General features: G+C 34.0%; 2 protein-coding genes and 1 non-coding gene across 14 annotated transcripts; 2 read left to right on the forward strand and 1 right to left on the reverse strand.

Annotated features, from left to right (window-relative positions):
* The first annotated feature begins 1701 nt into the window (after nt 1-1701).
* LOC145601213 (putative NOT transcription complex subunit VIP2) lies at nt 1702-9286 on the forward strand. 12 transcript variants are annotated; one of them, XM_081657175.1, is made up of 14 exons: nt 1702-1861; nt 2891-3026; nt 3568-3709; nt 3791-3966; nt 4079-4463; nt 5193-5402; nt 5477-5575; nt 6500-6606; nt 6686-6871; nt 7816-8244; nt 8458-8510; nt 8608-8649; nt 8794-8938; nt 9011-9286. In XM_081657175.1, the coding sequence occupies exons 3-14, from the start codon at nt 3607-3609 to the stop codon at nt 9068-9070; spliced, it is 1995 nt and encodes a 664-aa protein (XP_081513301.1). In that variant the 5' UTR covers nt 1702-1861; nt 2891-3026; nt 3568-3606; the 3' UTR covers nt 9071-9286. The 12 variants fall into 12 exon arrangements, with proteins under 12 accessions (XP_081513301.1, XP_081513299.1, XP_081513302.1 ...); XM_081657173.1 differs by having other exon boundaries at nt 3601-3709; XM_081657176.1 differs by having other exon boundaries at nt 2891-3015; nt 3601-3709.
* Nucleotides 3629-3709, reverse strand: LOC145603314 (small nucleolar RNA snoR35). The gene has a single exon (XR_014104828.1). It is a non-coding gene; the product is annotated as a small nucleolar RNA snoR35 (small nucleolar RNA).
* A 1427-nt stretch (nt 9287-10713) lies between the features above and the next one.
* On the forward strand, nt 10714-15170 carry LOC145601200 (mitochondrial import receptor subunit TOM20-like). The gene is made up of 6 exons (XM_081657156.1): nt 10714-10888; nt 11023-11101; nt 11379-11548; nt 11655-11702; nt 14559-14654; nt 14733-15170. Exons 1-6 carry the CDS (start codon nt 10793-10795, stop codon nt 14856-14858), a joined length of 615 nt encoding a protein of 204 aa, XP_081513282.1. The 5' UTR covers nt 10714-10792; the 3' UTR covers nt 14859-15170.
* The last annotated feature ends 1681 nt before the right edge of the window (nt 15171-16851 follow it).

Genomic DNA, 16851 nt, shown 5'->3' on the forward strand with positions numbered 1-16851 from the left:
AACGATCTGCTCAATCCTTTTTCGTCATTCTCATCAACATTCTCCATTTTTTTTTTAGATTTTTAAACTAGAACCCATCATTATATGTACAAGTATATAGAGAATCACTTTCTTTCTCTTTCCCCTCCTAATAAATTTCTATGAATAAGGTTTAAATTGAGAAAGAATTTTATTTTCTGAAAATTGAACCTAGTCAAACTAGGGGATAAATACAACTATTAATTATAGAGAGTAACTATTTAGGGAAATGAAGATATTTTACTGCTTATTAGTATCATTATGCGTGAACACAAAGCGTTAAAAATTATGTTCTTTGATTTTTTTTTAATTAAACGAAATTATTATTTTTTTAAAATACTAATTTGGGCTTCCCATTCTGGGGCCCCGGGCGGTCGCCTCGGCTGCCCTGCCCCAGATACGGGGTTGAAAAGTACACAGCTTTGCATAATTTGATCATATATATGAATCTCATGGGCATCGAAACAAATTCCATTGTGTCAAAAGTAGTGTATTTCGTGTTCAAAGTTATGGTGTAATCTATACACGAAATGAACAAGTTTTATTAGTCCACCCATATTTGATCTTTTAAACTTAGTGCTTGAACAAATGGCTACGTACGGTCACTTATCTTGTTGTCGAGAGCTTGCTCATTACTTCATTAGTCATTTCCTGTAGAAATGATAATAACACCTTGCACCTTTTTATTAGGAGGTGAAGGTGTTTATATCAATTCGTACATTATCATTTTTAGAAGAATCATACATTGAACCAGTTGTGATTCTTTTGCCTTATCTTTGTGCCTTTTCAATCCATGAAAATGCATGAAAAAAAACTATCTAGATTCTTTTAAAAGTCATAGTTATACTTACAATGACACCTTGCCAAATATTCACATTCACAAGAAACATGAACTTCACACCAAAATTCTTACAAAAGAAAAAAAAGTATTATCGAAATGGCACATCAATACTTAACAACGACACATTCTTACCATGCAATAACTCCCAAGTCCTAACCCTAAAGTTCTTGATTTATATGCATATATTTGTCATTTTGATCTATGTTGCCCAACTTCAAATCATTTTAAATTCTCAAATATCCATCATTCTATAATTAATAAAATGGTCTTAAACAACACATTTAAGATTCATCAACAACATTTCACAAATCTTTAATCTTAGAATTAATGTATGTGGCCAACTACACCATTAGTTAATAGTGTAATCACTTCACATATAAGACAATAATCAATTGAGTAATGAGACTAATGACCAATGTATGCTAACATTATGTTCAAATAGAGCTACTTGAACAAAGGATGAATCCTTTCAATAAATAAAAAGGTTACGTTTATAAAACAAATGGAGCAATTCAAATCTATATACTTTCAAAATAATAGAATTGAGGTTAGTTGAAACAAATGGAGTTATGTTATTCAAATGAGCAAATATAAAGTTATTTAAAAATAACAGCATCTGCGTATCATGTGACATGCCACATACAAATATTATTTTAAGGTAGTGTTTTGACTAGGTCTAAAAACTAACAGCTACCTTAAAAGCTAATGCCGAACAGACCCTTAGTCCTTCCGTTCTTATCAAGCCGTGAATGCGTCCAAAACACGAACCCCATCTCATCTCAATGCATCTCTCATAGAAACCTTGATATAGAGAGTGGGTTGATATTCCAAGTTCCATCACTATCTACACAATTATACCAAAAGGAATAGGCCCACACCTTCTTCATACATTCACAAACTGTTATAGTCAAATTTTCTTTGACCCTCCCTCCCAAAAACCACCCTTCTGCTTCTCTCGCAACTCCTCCGCCATTTTTCGATTCTCTCTTCTCCGATTTCCAGGTTTACATCTACGCTCTAACTCTTTGTTTATTTACCTTAATTTTGCATAATTCTTGTATTTTTTAAATTCTGCAAATTGTAGTGGATTTTCTGGGGTTTTATTGAATTTTCCTTTTTTGTTTTGGTGTTTTGCTTTCTGGGTTTTTGAAAATTTTCGATTTTTTTATTTGTTCTTGATTTTAGGTCGTTATTCTTTAACTGGGTATTATTTTCTTGCTTCGATTATTTGTTCTTTATTATACAATTCTTTGGTAGTTAGCTGATCTTACAGTATTTTTTTTAAGAATCCTGTGATATGAATATTAATGAGGTTGAGAAATTTCGACCTTAAATGTAATTTATGGATCATGAAGCACTAGAAATGGGATTGTTTTCCAAAACTAGTTTGTATTAGTTGGGATAGAGATGTGGTTATGAGGTATATGGGACTGTGTTTTCTTGCTAGAATTTTGCTCACATTTGCGCTAGAATGTTTAGTGTGATATGTTTTTTGATAGTTTAGATGCAATGTTTCAAGACCAATGTAACTTCATTGATACATGGTCGTTTGGGTTGCGCGTTGTTTAAATTCTAAGAGGTACAGTTGTGGACTATTTGAACAATTGAGACTACTTGCAAAGTTGCAGTAGGATTCATGTTGGGTTGTTGTGATGGGCTGATGGCTGTTGTTGCTGTTGCCTTTCTTGTCTATGCCACGTATTAATGTATTATTCGATACAAGTGATTGGGAGATGGGTTGTGGACATACTAAGATCTTGAGACCTTGCTTGCAATGGGATTCATGTTGGGTTGTTGTGATTTCTGTTATTTAACTTGTGTGTATTTTTCTTTTTTTTGAAATATTCAAATTTTCGGGTTTAGAATTACAGACATTTTAAACTGTTTAGAGTCTTGAGACCATCTGTGCAATAAGATTCTGATGTTGTAAATCATGTGGTTGCTTCAACGTGGTTGCTCTTTTGTTTTAGTCTATCTTTCTCTGATCTATGGGCTATTATACATCAGTTTCTGTCCTGTATGACATCATAGATCTTACCGTGCGGGGAAAGGCATCTGGAAACCAGTTTTTTCTCACTGACCAATAAGCTGAAGGAGGAGATATTGCTGTTAGGCTGAGAATGCTTCCTGTATGACATAAAATTTCATAGTGTCAGGTTTGCTGAATGTATGTATAAAATAAAATTTTTTGTTCCACCTTGTGCTGAGCTTAATTTTTTTTTGGATATGGTGACTTTTCTTAAATTGTATGTAGATATGTCTTAAAGTCTTCTTTGTGCTGGAATTGTTTAGTTTGATTGTAGGCCATGGGGACCTGGCATCATAGGTGCTGAGCTATAAGGAATTCAAAATATTTAATTAAGAGAAAGGGAGATCAATGATGCGAGAGTAATTAGACAATGGGGTCGCATGCATTTGTATTTCCTTTTTTGTACAAGAGGGGCCTCTTATGATTTGATTAATTTCATGTAGATTATGTCTATCATTACATAGATATACTCGTCCTTAGTAGGTTTGTTTTAACATGTCTATTTCCAGCATGAAATTCGAGTTTGTGATTAAGTGGAACTTTCTATCTTGTATCCCTTTTTTTTATGGCGATAAATTCCTGTAGACTGTGTCCAAACCCATTCAGTTGGGCAAGGCAGTTTGTTATCTGGGTGATTGATATTGATGCATATATTGGTGAGCTTCTTCCTGACTTACAGGGGTGTTGAAACGTAGCATTGTTCTATTTTCAGTCATCTATGAACGGATCACCTTCAAACATTCCAGATATCACTGGAAGATCATTTCCTTCACCTTATTCTGTCCAGTCTGGTGCTGGCTCCCCTGGTTTTCATCACACTGGTAAATTAAGTTTTTGAATTTCATGCTTTTAAGAAGGTTCTTCCCAGTTCATGCCTTCAATTGGATTGTTTTCTTATGCAGGAACACTTCAAGGGCTTCACAACATGCATGGTAGCTACAATGCTCCCAACATGGCTGGTACGCTTCCATCAAGAAATCAAACAATAAATGTACCTCCAGGCAGTATGCAACAATCTACTGGAAACCTCCTTGCTGGACGGTTTGGGTCTAATAATCTACCTCTTGGTCTTTCTCAGGTATTCTTATATTTCCTTTAATGCTAAACCATCTCTTATTCGAACCAAGTAAAAGATTGCTTAAACTAAGAAGTGAGAATGCTTGAAATGTAATGGTCACTACTCAATGCAGATTCCTCATGGTAGCTCACATGGCCATTCTGGAGTTACGAATAGAGGAGGTATGAATGTTATTGGAAGCCCTGTGTATAATAATAGCCCAAACGCTGTTGGTGGTTCGATTCCCGGTGTACTCCCAACATCTGCTTCCATTGGTAACCGTGGTGGTGTTCCAGGCTTTGGGGTATCACCTTTTCTGGGAAATGCAGGTTCTCAAATCACAACTTCAATGGGAAATGTGGCTGGCTCTGGATCTGGCTACATTGGTAGAAGTTCTGGTGGGACTTTATCTATGCCTGGTCTTGCATCTCGTCTAAATTTGAGTTCCAATAGCGGCTCTGGAAGTTTAGGTTTACAAGGATCAAATAGATTAATGAATAGTGGACTTCAACAACAAGGTATAAATATTTAAAGTTCTGATTTATCAAAAAAGCATTCACAACACTGCCAGTTGATATTTAGTCAAGCTTACCTTTTGCTTTAGTCTTCTTGGTCACATTCTGTCATGTTTTCCTAGTATCATTGGAATATAGGTTACTTTGTTGACAGTGACATGTCTTGAAAAAGGGTTTTTAGTTTTATTATTTAACAAGTTTTTTTCCTTATTGATGATATTGTTGTAAAGTTGTTTATGATAATGTGCTTCACCATTAGATCTACTTGTTGATCATAGTGGCATTACTTTAGTACCTTTTGAAATGATTAAAGAAATATTTGCATGGTTGTTAGAGGCTCGAGGAAAGTTTTGAACTAATGACAAAATGAGGGCATTGATCTTGCCAATGAATTGATGATCTTTGTGTTGTCACAAAAGCAAACACATTGATGAGCTGTTGGCTGTATACGTTTATTATATGAACAAGAATGTCTGGTATAGATGTTATAGATGGCCTCTAGTTGACACTCATTGAAGCTGGTGAGTTATTATATACTCTATTCATTGATATTGGTTTTGTGATGGAATCTTATCTGAGCCTCAATTATTTTGGGTCCAAAACTCCAATGTAGTATAAGATCAACACGAACAACTTCCAAGCCTAATTGTTGGGGGATCATAATTATTGGATCTACATTAAGTGCTGTGTATATTTGGCATTGGTATTAAAATAGTCATATTTTGCTTTCAGCATCGCCACATGTAATGCCCATGCTTGGAAACTCTTATGCTTCTGGTGGAGGTCCTTTATCTCAAAATCATGCCCAAGCTGTTAATAATTTGAGCTCAATTGGAATGCTGAATGAAGTGAACAACAGTAATAACTCACCTTTTGGCGTGGAAGATTTTCCTCTGCTAACTAGTCGACCTAATTCTGCTGGAGGGGCCCATGGACAAATAGGTAATCTGAGAATCTTGAAAGTTATTTCTGGCTCTTGCTTGGTATTTGGCTTGACTTGCAAGAAATAATTGCAGGCTCGATTAGAAAACAAGGTATTGGCGGTCCGGCAAGTCAACAGAACCATGAATTTAGCATCCAGAATGAAGATTTTCCTGCTTTACCGGGACAAAAAGGTTAGTATTTGTTTTTATTTGTACTTAAAGGACTGAAAAGGATCTTATCCTTTATCCGTTTCTTTTCCTTGTCCGCTTAAAAAGTTCTTTAGTATCTTTGTCATTTTATAGAGTTGACATAGCCTACAGCTGGAGAATGCAATTAGGTATTGGTCTCGTTTCTTTGAATGTCAGTTTTGGCCAAAAAGTTAATTTGTGGTATTGGAGTTTGAAGCAAATAAAATGTCGAACTATAGAAGTTAAAAAATCATTTTTTGGTGTAAATTTTTGGTTCCTTGTTGAATGATGTCACTGCCACTGCACCCAGTCCTCCAACATCAAATATTTTACTTGTTGCAATATTTTACTCATAGTTGGGTTTTCATGACTTTTAAGCATTATTTTTGCAACTGTTTAAATTATTCTATTTTGTGGCCATTAATAAAAATTATCTTATGGAGCTGTATGTTTTGGTATGCTGTAGAGCTTATGAATATTTTTTTCGGAGCTCACTTGGTCAGTGAATAGGATCCACTCAGGTTATATGGTGTTGTGATTTAGTTCTGGGGAAGCGTTTTCAAGTTAGAGGAGATAACCTGAATAATTTTGCTTTTTACTTCTGCAAGTTGATGCTAATAAGTACAATGAACTGTTTTTGGGCAGAAAATTTAAGGAAGAAGAAGATGAATATTTGCATTAAAAGCTGAAATTTACTGAAATGGGAAATGATCATGTTTCTCCCCCTGCTAACCCCTTGGTTTCTCTATGCTCTACCATTATTGCCCTCCTTCAATATTACCTGATGCCTTACAATGAGTTCCCTGGAAGCTAAAGATAAGCTTTTCCTCAAAAAAAAAAAAAAAAAAAAAAAAAAAAAGATTTTTGTGCTGGCAACTGTTGTCTGTAATCCTATATTATTATTACCTCTTTTTGACATCTTATTAGGGTTAATAATTTTTTCAGGGGGAAATTCTGAATATGGCATGGACTTCCATCAAAAAGATCAACTTCGTGATAGCAGTGTGTCTATGATGCAAAATCAGCATTTCTCAGTATGTAACTTGTGAACGATTTAATGGCCCTCTTTTTTGCCTAATAAGTTTTCTTGCACTCATAAGGTGTAATATCCAGATGGGAAGATCTTCCGGGTTCACCGTGGGTGGTTCATACCCATCACCTCGCCCACAGCAGCATCAACAACATATGCCGTCAGTCAGTGGTGGCAGCGACTCTTTTGTGCCTGTAAATAATCAAGTACTTCAGCATTTGCGCGGATCAGATATGTTTTCGTCTTCAAATTCGACATATCATATACAGGTTTGCTTGTTGGCTGCACTAAAGACTTCGTTGCTTCATTGCTTGACTAATTTTTACCCTAGAATCTGTATCTTGCTCACAAAGTAGTCAGATACTAAATTATTACCTTACTGTTCTTATTGTTTCATCTTGTACCTCATTATGAAAGTGTCTTTGAAGTTACTCCCTCAAATGTAGATTTCATAAGTTTATTCAGATTGCAGATTTAATGTTTTTAAGATTCATATGCCCTCAAATGTCTTCCTTAGTTTTTCCACATTGACCTCTGTACTACTTATAGTTCTCACTTTAACCATACTTTCTTACTAATTCAAATGTTGTCTTGTGATTTGTCTCAAATGTCAATGTATTAATTTTATATGTTAACTTTTTGTAATTTTTACTTAGAGATATTGATAGTCAAAGTTATGTGAGACGAGAAAATCAATATGGAAAATTAATAGTAATATAATGGAGGGAACATTTATCTTCATTGATCAAGACACTATTTTTGTTAATTTTAAGTGAAATTTTTCCCTCAAAAAATAAAATTTTAACTGAAATTTAATTAGGTAGCTAATATACTGCCAATAGTAGTTATGGTTACAGGTTTATAGGTTGGTAGTTTGGGTACCATAAGAACAGTAAAATAGTAGATTGGATAGTCAATAATTTGAAGCAAAAAGTGGAATGTTATGGTTGATTCACCTAGTAGTATCATGGAAAATTATTCTTGATGATTTCTTTTCTAAAACAATGGGCGTGTTTGTTTTAGAAGATTTCTTTCTTTGAGGGGTACAAAGGGTATAGGAGAAACTTGTATAAATGTTATATTAAATTTATTTATCTATTTTTTTAAGGGAAAGATCGAGTGGGAAAAGAATTTACTCAATGAATTTGCAGATGAGCTTTTCCACCCAATCTGACAAAGTGACAAGTGTGCTTTGTCTCAATATTTCTATCAGGGCAACGGGCCTCCAGATAATGGCATGAGATCTATGAACAACTTAACTGCAATGTCCGGTGTGCCTTCTTATGACCAAAAAATGCAGCATTATCAACAGCAAAGCCCATCCCAGTTTCATCTACGGCAGATGTCAACGACAGACACGACGTTTCGAGATCAGGGAATCAAGTCTAATCAGGCTACACAAGCTGCGGCTGATAAATATGGATTGCTGGGTTTGCTGAAAGTCGTAAGGATGACTGATCTTGATCATGATCTGTCGTCCCATGCTCGGGGAATGGACCTGACAATACTGGGTTTGAATCTGAACTCTTCTGAAGACCTTCACAAAACGTTTGGCTCCCCTTGGTCTGACAAACCTTTAAAGGGAGATCCAGAGTTTGTTACACCTGATTGTTATAATGTGGAATCCACTCCATCCCTAAATGTGAGCTGCTATTTGAGATGGGATATTCTTGTTTACTGATGAATTAATCTGTTTCAAGATCTGATAAATATATGTTAGTTTTTTTTTAAAAAAAAGTGATTTCCCTTTTTTTGTTTTGTTTTGCTGTATATGTGGTTTTAATTTTTTAATCTATGATTACGTAATTCCTGCTACTTCTCATGTTACTTATTGTGAGTTTTTGATTTGGTGCAGCATCTCTACTTCATGAAATTTCAGATGGAGACTTTGTTCTACATCTTTTACAGGTGGAGCTGTCTTATATTTGTCATGCCTTTGTTATGATTTTACATCTTGAACTCATTGCTCCTTGGTGCCTTTTTTTTTTCCTCCCATTTTACACAGCATGCCGAAGGATGAAGCACAGTTATATGCAGCGAATGAACTGTAAGCTCTTTGACCGAATGACTGAGCTTGTGTCACATCATTTAATCTTTAGCCCTTCCATGTTTTATGTATCCTTTTCAATTTTCATCCAATGTTTCCTGAATTTCTGATTTTGCTGAAAGGTAATTCGACTTGTGTTTGCAGTTGCAGAAGAGGATGGTTCTATCATAAAGAGCTCCGGATGTGGTTATCAAGGTTTGCCAGTGTGGAGCCTCTTGTCAAGACGCCTACATACGAGAGAGGGTCTTACCTCTCCTTCGATCCAAGTACATGGGAAACAAAGAAAAAGGTACCGTCATATAATCACAATCCATTTTTGGTTATAACAATGAATGTTAATGTGTTTTCTTGCAATTTACAGGACAACTTTGTTCTTCATTATGACTTAATAGAGAAAAGACCAACCCTTCATCAACAATAGTTATACTAGTTGAATGTAAATTCTCCTGACTATTAGCACAGTTGTTAGAAGATGCGATAGTTTTACTGTTACAAGTCTTGTATTCAACAGTTAAAGAGTATTTTACAACTGATCTTGTTTCAGCTATAGTTCAGTTTGGCCTCAACAAATAGTCTTGTATCGGATTGTAATTGAATCCCAAAGTTGTTATAAAAAAAATTCTTATCACTCATGTTATCCTCAGTTTTCATAGAATTATGCGTAAATATGCAGATCTATACTGTTGTTAAAAGTGCTGTCACATAATCATTGTTGGTTGTCGAACATCAGTTATTAGTTATGTGATTGGTTCCATGTGTATTGACTGTTTTGATTCTTTCTCACCATCCTTATGCCAAGTATTCCTCTTTAATCTCGAGGATGCTTAGTATAAACGAGTAGTTTTGGTTTTTGCTGAAGAAAAATATTTTATTTAACATATGGAAATTGTGATTTCAACCCAGATTTTGTGTTCTTGCTCTGCACCAAACTAATCAATGGAAATTCAAGAAAACACTTCTGTAGATAATTATTTTCCACCTTAAGCAAACAGAGACTAAATGCCACGACTCGAGGAGAATTAGGGTTGAATATAAGTAAAAAAATATGTTTAATTTGCACTTAAGTTTTTGTGTTTCACCTTATGTTACATGTAATCGCCTTCCATTTACTTATTTTCTCATGGTTCAAATATGTAATTTACAAACGAATTTGGAATCTAACAAATGCATGCCATGACTCTAAAAGAGATTTTAAAGATAAATATAAATAAGATTGTGTAGAGTTGTATTGTTTAGGGGGTTGAAAATAAGTAAAGAATGTAATCGTATGATGCTAATATGCTATGCTATGCTATACAAACAATTTCAATGAGGCACTCTATCATTCTATTGTAGCCACAATTGTGACTTATGTATTGTAGTGACATACAGAATTTTCAATCCCACATAACTCTTCATTAAAGAAACAATTTTTTACTATACACTTTTAAAAATAAATACGATAGTCACAACCTTTTAACATGTAATTTTATTAACAAAAATAAATTAGAGAGAAAGGGGTTAGAGTTTAAAATCTGATTTTGATTCGATAAGTCTTATAGTGAATAGGTTCAAGTTACTCCAAATCGTTATCCAAAATTATATTAAGTGATTTACCATTTTGTATATCTCGTTTATCACATGTAACGTGTTTGTTCTCATGTACTGAACTGAACTGTTTATGAAAGAGGGAAATTAAGAACTGAATTGAACTAAAATTAAGCTGAAGAGAACAAGTCTTAAACCGTCATAAACAATAATACATGAAGATTTGTTTTCAATTTATCTAATATCAAATTTTACTAAACTTTGACTTTATTTATACATTAATCTGTTAGATCAAATAAAATGTTATTAGATCCGTATTGATGTGTATTTACCTATAAAAATTTCCTAATATAATTTTAATCTGATGATGCATGATAAAATTACACATCGATTGAGGTAATTTATTTTTTTATCCGACCCAAAGACGTTTGCCAGCTTTTGTCAATTTTTCATTAACAATTGAACCAAGTCCAAAGTCCCGAACCCCACGTATCAAAAACCCTCAACAAAACCCTTACGACTAAAGTTTATTCCTCTTTCTTCTTCTCTCTTCTCGTTTCTTCCAATCTTCGAAGTCGCAAACCCTAAAACAGGAGAGAGAAAATAAACCAAAATCATGGATATGGGTAGTGATTTCGATCGTCTTCTCTTCTTCGAGCACGCTCGCAAATCCGCTGAAGCCGCCTACACTAAAAATCCTCTCGATGCTGAGGTATTCTATTTTTCCCTCCTCAATCAATTTTTTTTTTTTTAATTTAATTTTTTATATACGAGTAATTTATTGTTGAGATCTTTATTCTTAGTTTAATTTGTTAATGTTTGTATTTTTGAATTTTTTTGTTGCAGAATTTGACGAGATGGGGTGGAGCTTTGATTGAGTTGTCTCAATTTCAGACTCCCGATGACTCCAAGCAGATGCTTTCAGGTTTTTTGATTTTCTTCTGATTTTTAAGCTTTCTTCAGAATTTTTTTTATGTATAAAATTATTTATTAATTAATTTTTTCATTAATTTGCTTGATGGGTTTTTGTGGGGGGTTTTGTTTTTTCATGAGTATTTAGGATGCGGCAATGATTTAGTTTGAAATAATATAAATTTAATTTATTGTATTGTTTATTGGATTAATTTGTTATTTGAAGGATTAAATTTGGTCCTTTTCCTAAAAAAGGGTAAATTTTTATGATGATTTTGGGTGAATTGTAGAGGCGGTGTCGAAGTTAGAGGAAGCTTTGGAAATTAATCCTAAGAAACATGACACAATGTGGTGTTTGGCAAATGCTCATACTACACATGCTTTTATGGTTCCTGACATTGATGAGGCTCGACCTTACTTTGAGAAGGCTGCTGACTTCTTTCAACAAGCTGTTGATGAGGTATAGCAATTTACTATCGGCAATTCGATATGGATTTGTTTCTATGATTTTGGAATTTGAGTGTGAGATTCTTTCACCAATGATTATGTTTTTATTTTTTTGTTAGGATCCTACGAATGATTTGTATAGGAAATCCTTGGAAGTTTCTGCAAAGGTACATTATTCCTTTCTTGCTCATTGAAATTATTTTTTGTATTATGTTTGATGGTGAAAGATAACTTTGATTTCTTGTTTAAGACTGTAAGTAAAAGTAGGGCCGGTTATGCTAACCCAACCCAAACCCAAGCGGAAGATAGTGGTTTTGGGTTTGCAAACCCGGCCTTAGATTAAATGGGTTTGGTTAAGGTTACGAATTTCAACCCGAAAATGACTTTTGTAACTTGAAATAATAAATTATTTAGGCCTGTGATACTTGCTTAGTACCCATTCCCTTTCTATTACATTTCTAGAAGTTGTAATGAGTGGGTTGGTAATAGATAAGTTACGGGGGCTATATGTATGAATTAATCTCCAAGGGACATTCTAAAAGAGTAAAAGGGAAAGTGGAGCAATCTTTTAGGGGCACAAGAAGTACCAACATCAAGGGCCAATATCTCATGTGTGGTGACTAGAATTCTAATTTTGAACACAGTAATCACTATTTATGAAGCCAAGGTTCCTCTATTCTATTTAAGGGTTTGTTGAATAAGTGATACTTCTATTGACATAAAAATTCACAGCCTTAAACATGGACTTAAACAAGGTCACGTACACAACCCATGGACTTTAACAAGGTCACATATACAACCCTTTGAATATTTGATTGTTTAGATTAGGTTGTGTATGTGACCTTGTTTAAGTCCATGGGTTTTTAGTTGTGAAGCGATTGCCAATTAGTTAGTATGTGCAAAATGAAGGGACGTAATTTAGTGCCATTTAAGTCCTAAGACCTTGATGGCTACTTTAAATTTACTGGAACTTCTTTTAGTATCTGCAAAATTTTGCATATATGTGTATAGCCTTGCTGAAGTTATTTGGTATCACCATTACTTTTAATAGAAGGCCGCCTGTCCAGTTGACTTATTTTTACAATGAATTTCTCCTATTAGTGCTAATAACTGTTGGCGTTTGCGACTTTGACCCTCTGATTATATCCAAGTCGATGACTTTTGAGTTGTGGCTTTGTTAAATCTTTATACTTCGTATTTTTTAATATTCACATTCTTATCTAACAGAGTGTTAGGTTTTAAAGCTGACACTAGCTCTATGTGGGTGTTAAGTGTTCTAATGATATAAGGGGAGTATTCAAAGGAACCTGTTGACTCTCAAGCCACTTTTAATATGTTTCCAAATCAAGTATATATTTCCTTTGAGCTCTGTTAGGTTATGCCTTGATATCCTATTTAAAAAAAAAAAAAAAAAAAACTTTCATTTGTGGTTTAGCTATTGTGATTATTACTCTGGAGTGAAATTGAAATTATATATATATTGTATATTGTTGCTTTTTCTATATTCTTTATGCACTTGAACCTTTTAATAAGTTTGATATCTTATGCTCATTTAAACCTCTTGTTAAGTTTAATATCTTATGTTCATTTTGAACCTCTTATATTTTCATTTCATATTAGTTGACATGTTTCATTTAGGCTTGTTTGCTAACACATACGCAGTACTTACTTTTGAATGTAAATATCTTAAGTTTTTTTTTTTTTTTTTTGAAAAAAATATCTTAAGTTACATATTAGCAAAAATTATAAAAAATTTGATGTTTGCAAAATAGATGTTGAGACGAATCTAACTAAATTTTACATTGACCGTTTTTTTTAACACTATATCACAAAATGAAGTCCATAAAAAGTAGTGTGAATAGTGCATAAAGTCATAACATGTCAACTAAAAAAAATGGAGGAAGTATATATTTTGGTATTATTTTTTGGTTTGAATATTTCGTGCCTGCTTTTGACTAAATGTAGCCTGTGTCTGAACACTTTATCGGTTTATCCTATTAAGTTGCTTTCCAAGGGTCAACTGGAACTTACTTCCTTCTCTGTTTTAAGGCTACATAATGTCCTTTTCCAAAATCTCCCAAAATGTCCAGTCTCATTTGGTCCTTACTGCCACCCTGACAGGAGACTTGCAGAGGCATTGGGTTAATGTTGAAGTTGATGTTGTCCTGTTATTAATATTTTTGTTTTCCTCTCAATGTAATTTATTGAAAATCTTTCCATAAGAAACTAGTAAAAAAATCATGTTTGTTTTAAGTACTATATCTTCTGTAGTCTCTTGGAGCTTTTAGCTTTTCCATTGAAGTCTTGATGATAAGTTTTTCACAATGAAGACAAAACCATATCCATGTATAATTTCAAATCCATCATATTTTGTGCATTTATTTGATATAAATGTTGTACAATCAGAATGGTTAATAACATATTACTAAAAAGGTAGTATCGTAGAATTCATAACTGAGAATGGGTAGGGACAGAATAAAAGGATTTAATGGTGGGAATTTTTGTCCTGTTGATGTGAAAAAAAAAATGGTTGATGTGATGCGGGGAGACTTGTAGTATCATGTTTTTACTACCTTAAGGAAAAGTACGGAGAGCATGAAGGTACAATGGAAGTTACGTTTTGACAGGCTTAGGAGATATTGTGGCCTGTTTCTTAAAGCTGCTGGGTATGCTGCAATTTCACTGTTTTACTTCTTGGGATTTGTTCTATTTACCTGAATTTTACTTTTCTAAAATACTACTCTGGATTAGTATCTTATCTCATCTGAACTGATTGGAATTATGGATAACATCAGTAATTTATAGAACTAATTCAATTGGGATTGAATAATTAATGAGGTTTGGTAAAAATGATGTAATCTCATTAAAAACCGGTTGAAGTAAACAGGGAGTACCTTTCTGCTTTTATTTTCTCATAATTTAGTTGAACAGAACTACAGAAGTGTATCTGCATTGTGTTGGCTGTTATATAATGTAGTTATTGTAAATTATGTTGTTGATGAGATTGCACTACATTTCTTTAGGCTCCGGAGCTACATGCTGAGATCCACAAGCAGCAAGCGTTTAGCCAACGCCAACAATCTACGGGTGGCGGAACTTCATCTTCTGCTTCCACTAAGGTAATTTTTTGTGTTTTTGGATGTGTACTATTGCTGTGTTAATCTTCCAATTGTTAATTGATATTTCTCCTTTCTCAGAGTGCCACCAAAAAGAAGAAATCCAATGATTTCTTATATGATGTGGCGGGGTGGGTTATTCTTGCGGCTGGTATTGTGGTGTGGTTAGGGTTTGCGAAGAACCAAGTTCCTCCTCAGCCAAGGTAATCTGCTTTTTTGAGCGTGGCCTAAGTTTTGTCAAGAAGTTGAGGGCCGACAGTTGAGATTGATTCGATTTTTTGCGTGGAATACACCCGAGAGTTTTCAGGGTTGCAGTTCATTTGTCGTCATTAAATATATTGTCTAGCTGTAGTTTAGCTATATTTGTTAGCTTTAGTTCGAAATTATTCGTGACTCGAGTTTTCTTACAAGGTTGAATTTTTGTTGATTTATACTGGTTATACAGACCATTCTAAATTGTACGATGTTTCATTAATCAGTATACAAAATAAGTACCTGCTTCTACAGTTTGTTTGATTACGTTATTATTGAATTAATCAGCTTGCTCACCATCTTATTTGCTTGCTAAATAATTACTCTGTAAAGTACAGTGATAAAGAATTAAAATGCTGGTTATTCTTACAAAGCATTGCCTTGATTATTTCGGACTTCATGGAGTTCCAATTTTCAATACTCTGTAATTTTCTTCTTAGCAATGAGAAGTAAGAAGTGGATACTAGTGTGAAGGCAGAACAAAGCCATAATTTACAATGAACAGATAATTCACGAGATGAGAACTTTTATTTAAAATCTAAGAGACTAATTATCGTAAGCAAATTGAATAAGAGTAATTTATTGGTGTATGTGATGACTTAAGTTTTCCTCTAGTTACTTTTATCCCTTGTTAGGGCTTGTTCACATTTACTTAATTTCAGTTCAGTTCAGCTCCTAATTTCCGTCTCTCATAAAATACTTATTTCAGCTTAGCTCAGTTCAGTAAATGTGAACAGGCCCTTAGTGTATGTAATGACCTAGCCATTCATCGTTGTTAATCTCTATCTTAAAGGTTTGGGGTAAGTAAATTCCTCGTTGCTCTCTCCTTTGGTGAAGTTTTAAGCAGGGAACTTGCATTTGGATGCCAGGTTTCTCATCTTCATGTTGGGGTAAGCAAATTCCTCGTTGCTCTCTCCTTTGCTGAAGTTTTTAGCAGAGTACTTGCATTTGGATGTCAGGTTTCTCATGGCGGTGTCATTAAAAAATATAACTCTCTTAGTTATATTAGAGGAAGCATTTATGTTTTTCAATACTTTTGAGTGGAATGGTGTTAAATGTACGATTTCATACTGCATGGGGTGCATTCATCTTCTGATTGCTTCAACTTTCAACAGTTCCCATCTCGACTTCCTGATAACATGTCGGTCCAAAGCAAAAATTCAAATAGTTTGGGTGCTTTCTTTCTGGTTAATTGGCAAATTTGTTTGTGAGATTGTGTTGGTGTGTTGCCCGTTTGAGGTTGACAAATTAGAGAGGAAGAGTGAATAGAATAGCTTAGCTTATTATTCATCAATACGTTGAGTATTTATACAAAACCTAACCTCATAAGATAGGAAACAATATTTCTAAAAGATATACCATATATCCTAATGATATATTCTCAAAATAATATCTTAACATAAATATCCTAAATATATTATTCTCTTAAATGATATATACGGAAAATATATCACACATATATTTTCCGATATCTCTAACACCCTCCCGCAATCGTAACGGCAGTAACACGAACGTTGCGATTGGAAATTCTTCACTTTGTAGAAGCCGAGATGCACACTCTTGTGACGTCGCCTTCAATTTTTGTATCTTCGTCTTTTCAACGATGAGAACGTTCATCTTTTCGAACTCATCAGTCATAAATCAAACAGGAACGTCATTCTTTTCGAACCTGCAAATATAACAATTTTTGGTTTTTCCAGAGCAAAACCAAGCTCCAATCAAATATTGGTTTTTCAGAGTAAACCACACTCAAATTTCTTATTGGTCTTTCAGAGTAAACCACACTCAAATTTCATATTTCATATTGGTCTTTCAGAGTAAACCACACTCAAATTTCTTATTGGTCTTTCAAAGTAAACCACAATCAAATCTCTTATTGGTTTTTCAAAGTAAAACCAAACTCATATCCAAAGGAGCAAAATCATGCTCGAATAAACTCACAAAAAAG

The sequence above is a fragment of the Chenopodium album genome, chromosome 21 (assembly GCF_948465745.1).
Source record: "Chenopodium album chromosome 21, dcCheAlbu1.1, whole genome shotgun sequence".
NCBI lineage: Eukaryota > Viridiplantae > Streptophyta > Magnoliopsida > Caryophyllales > Amaranthaceae > Chenopodium > Chenopodium album.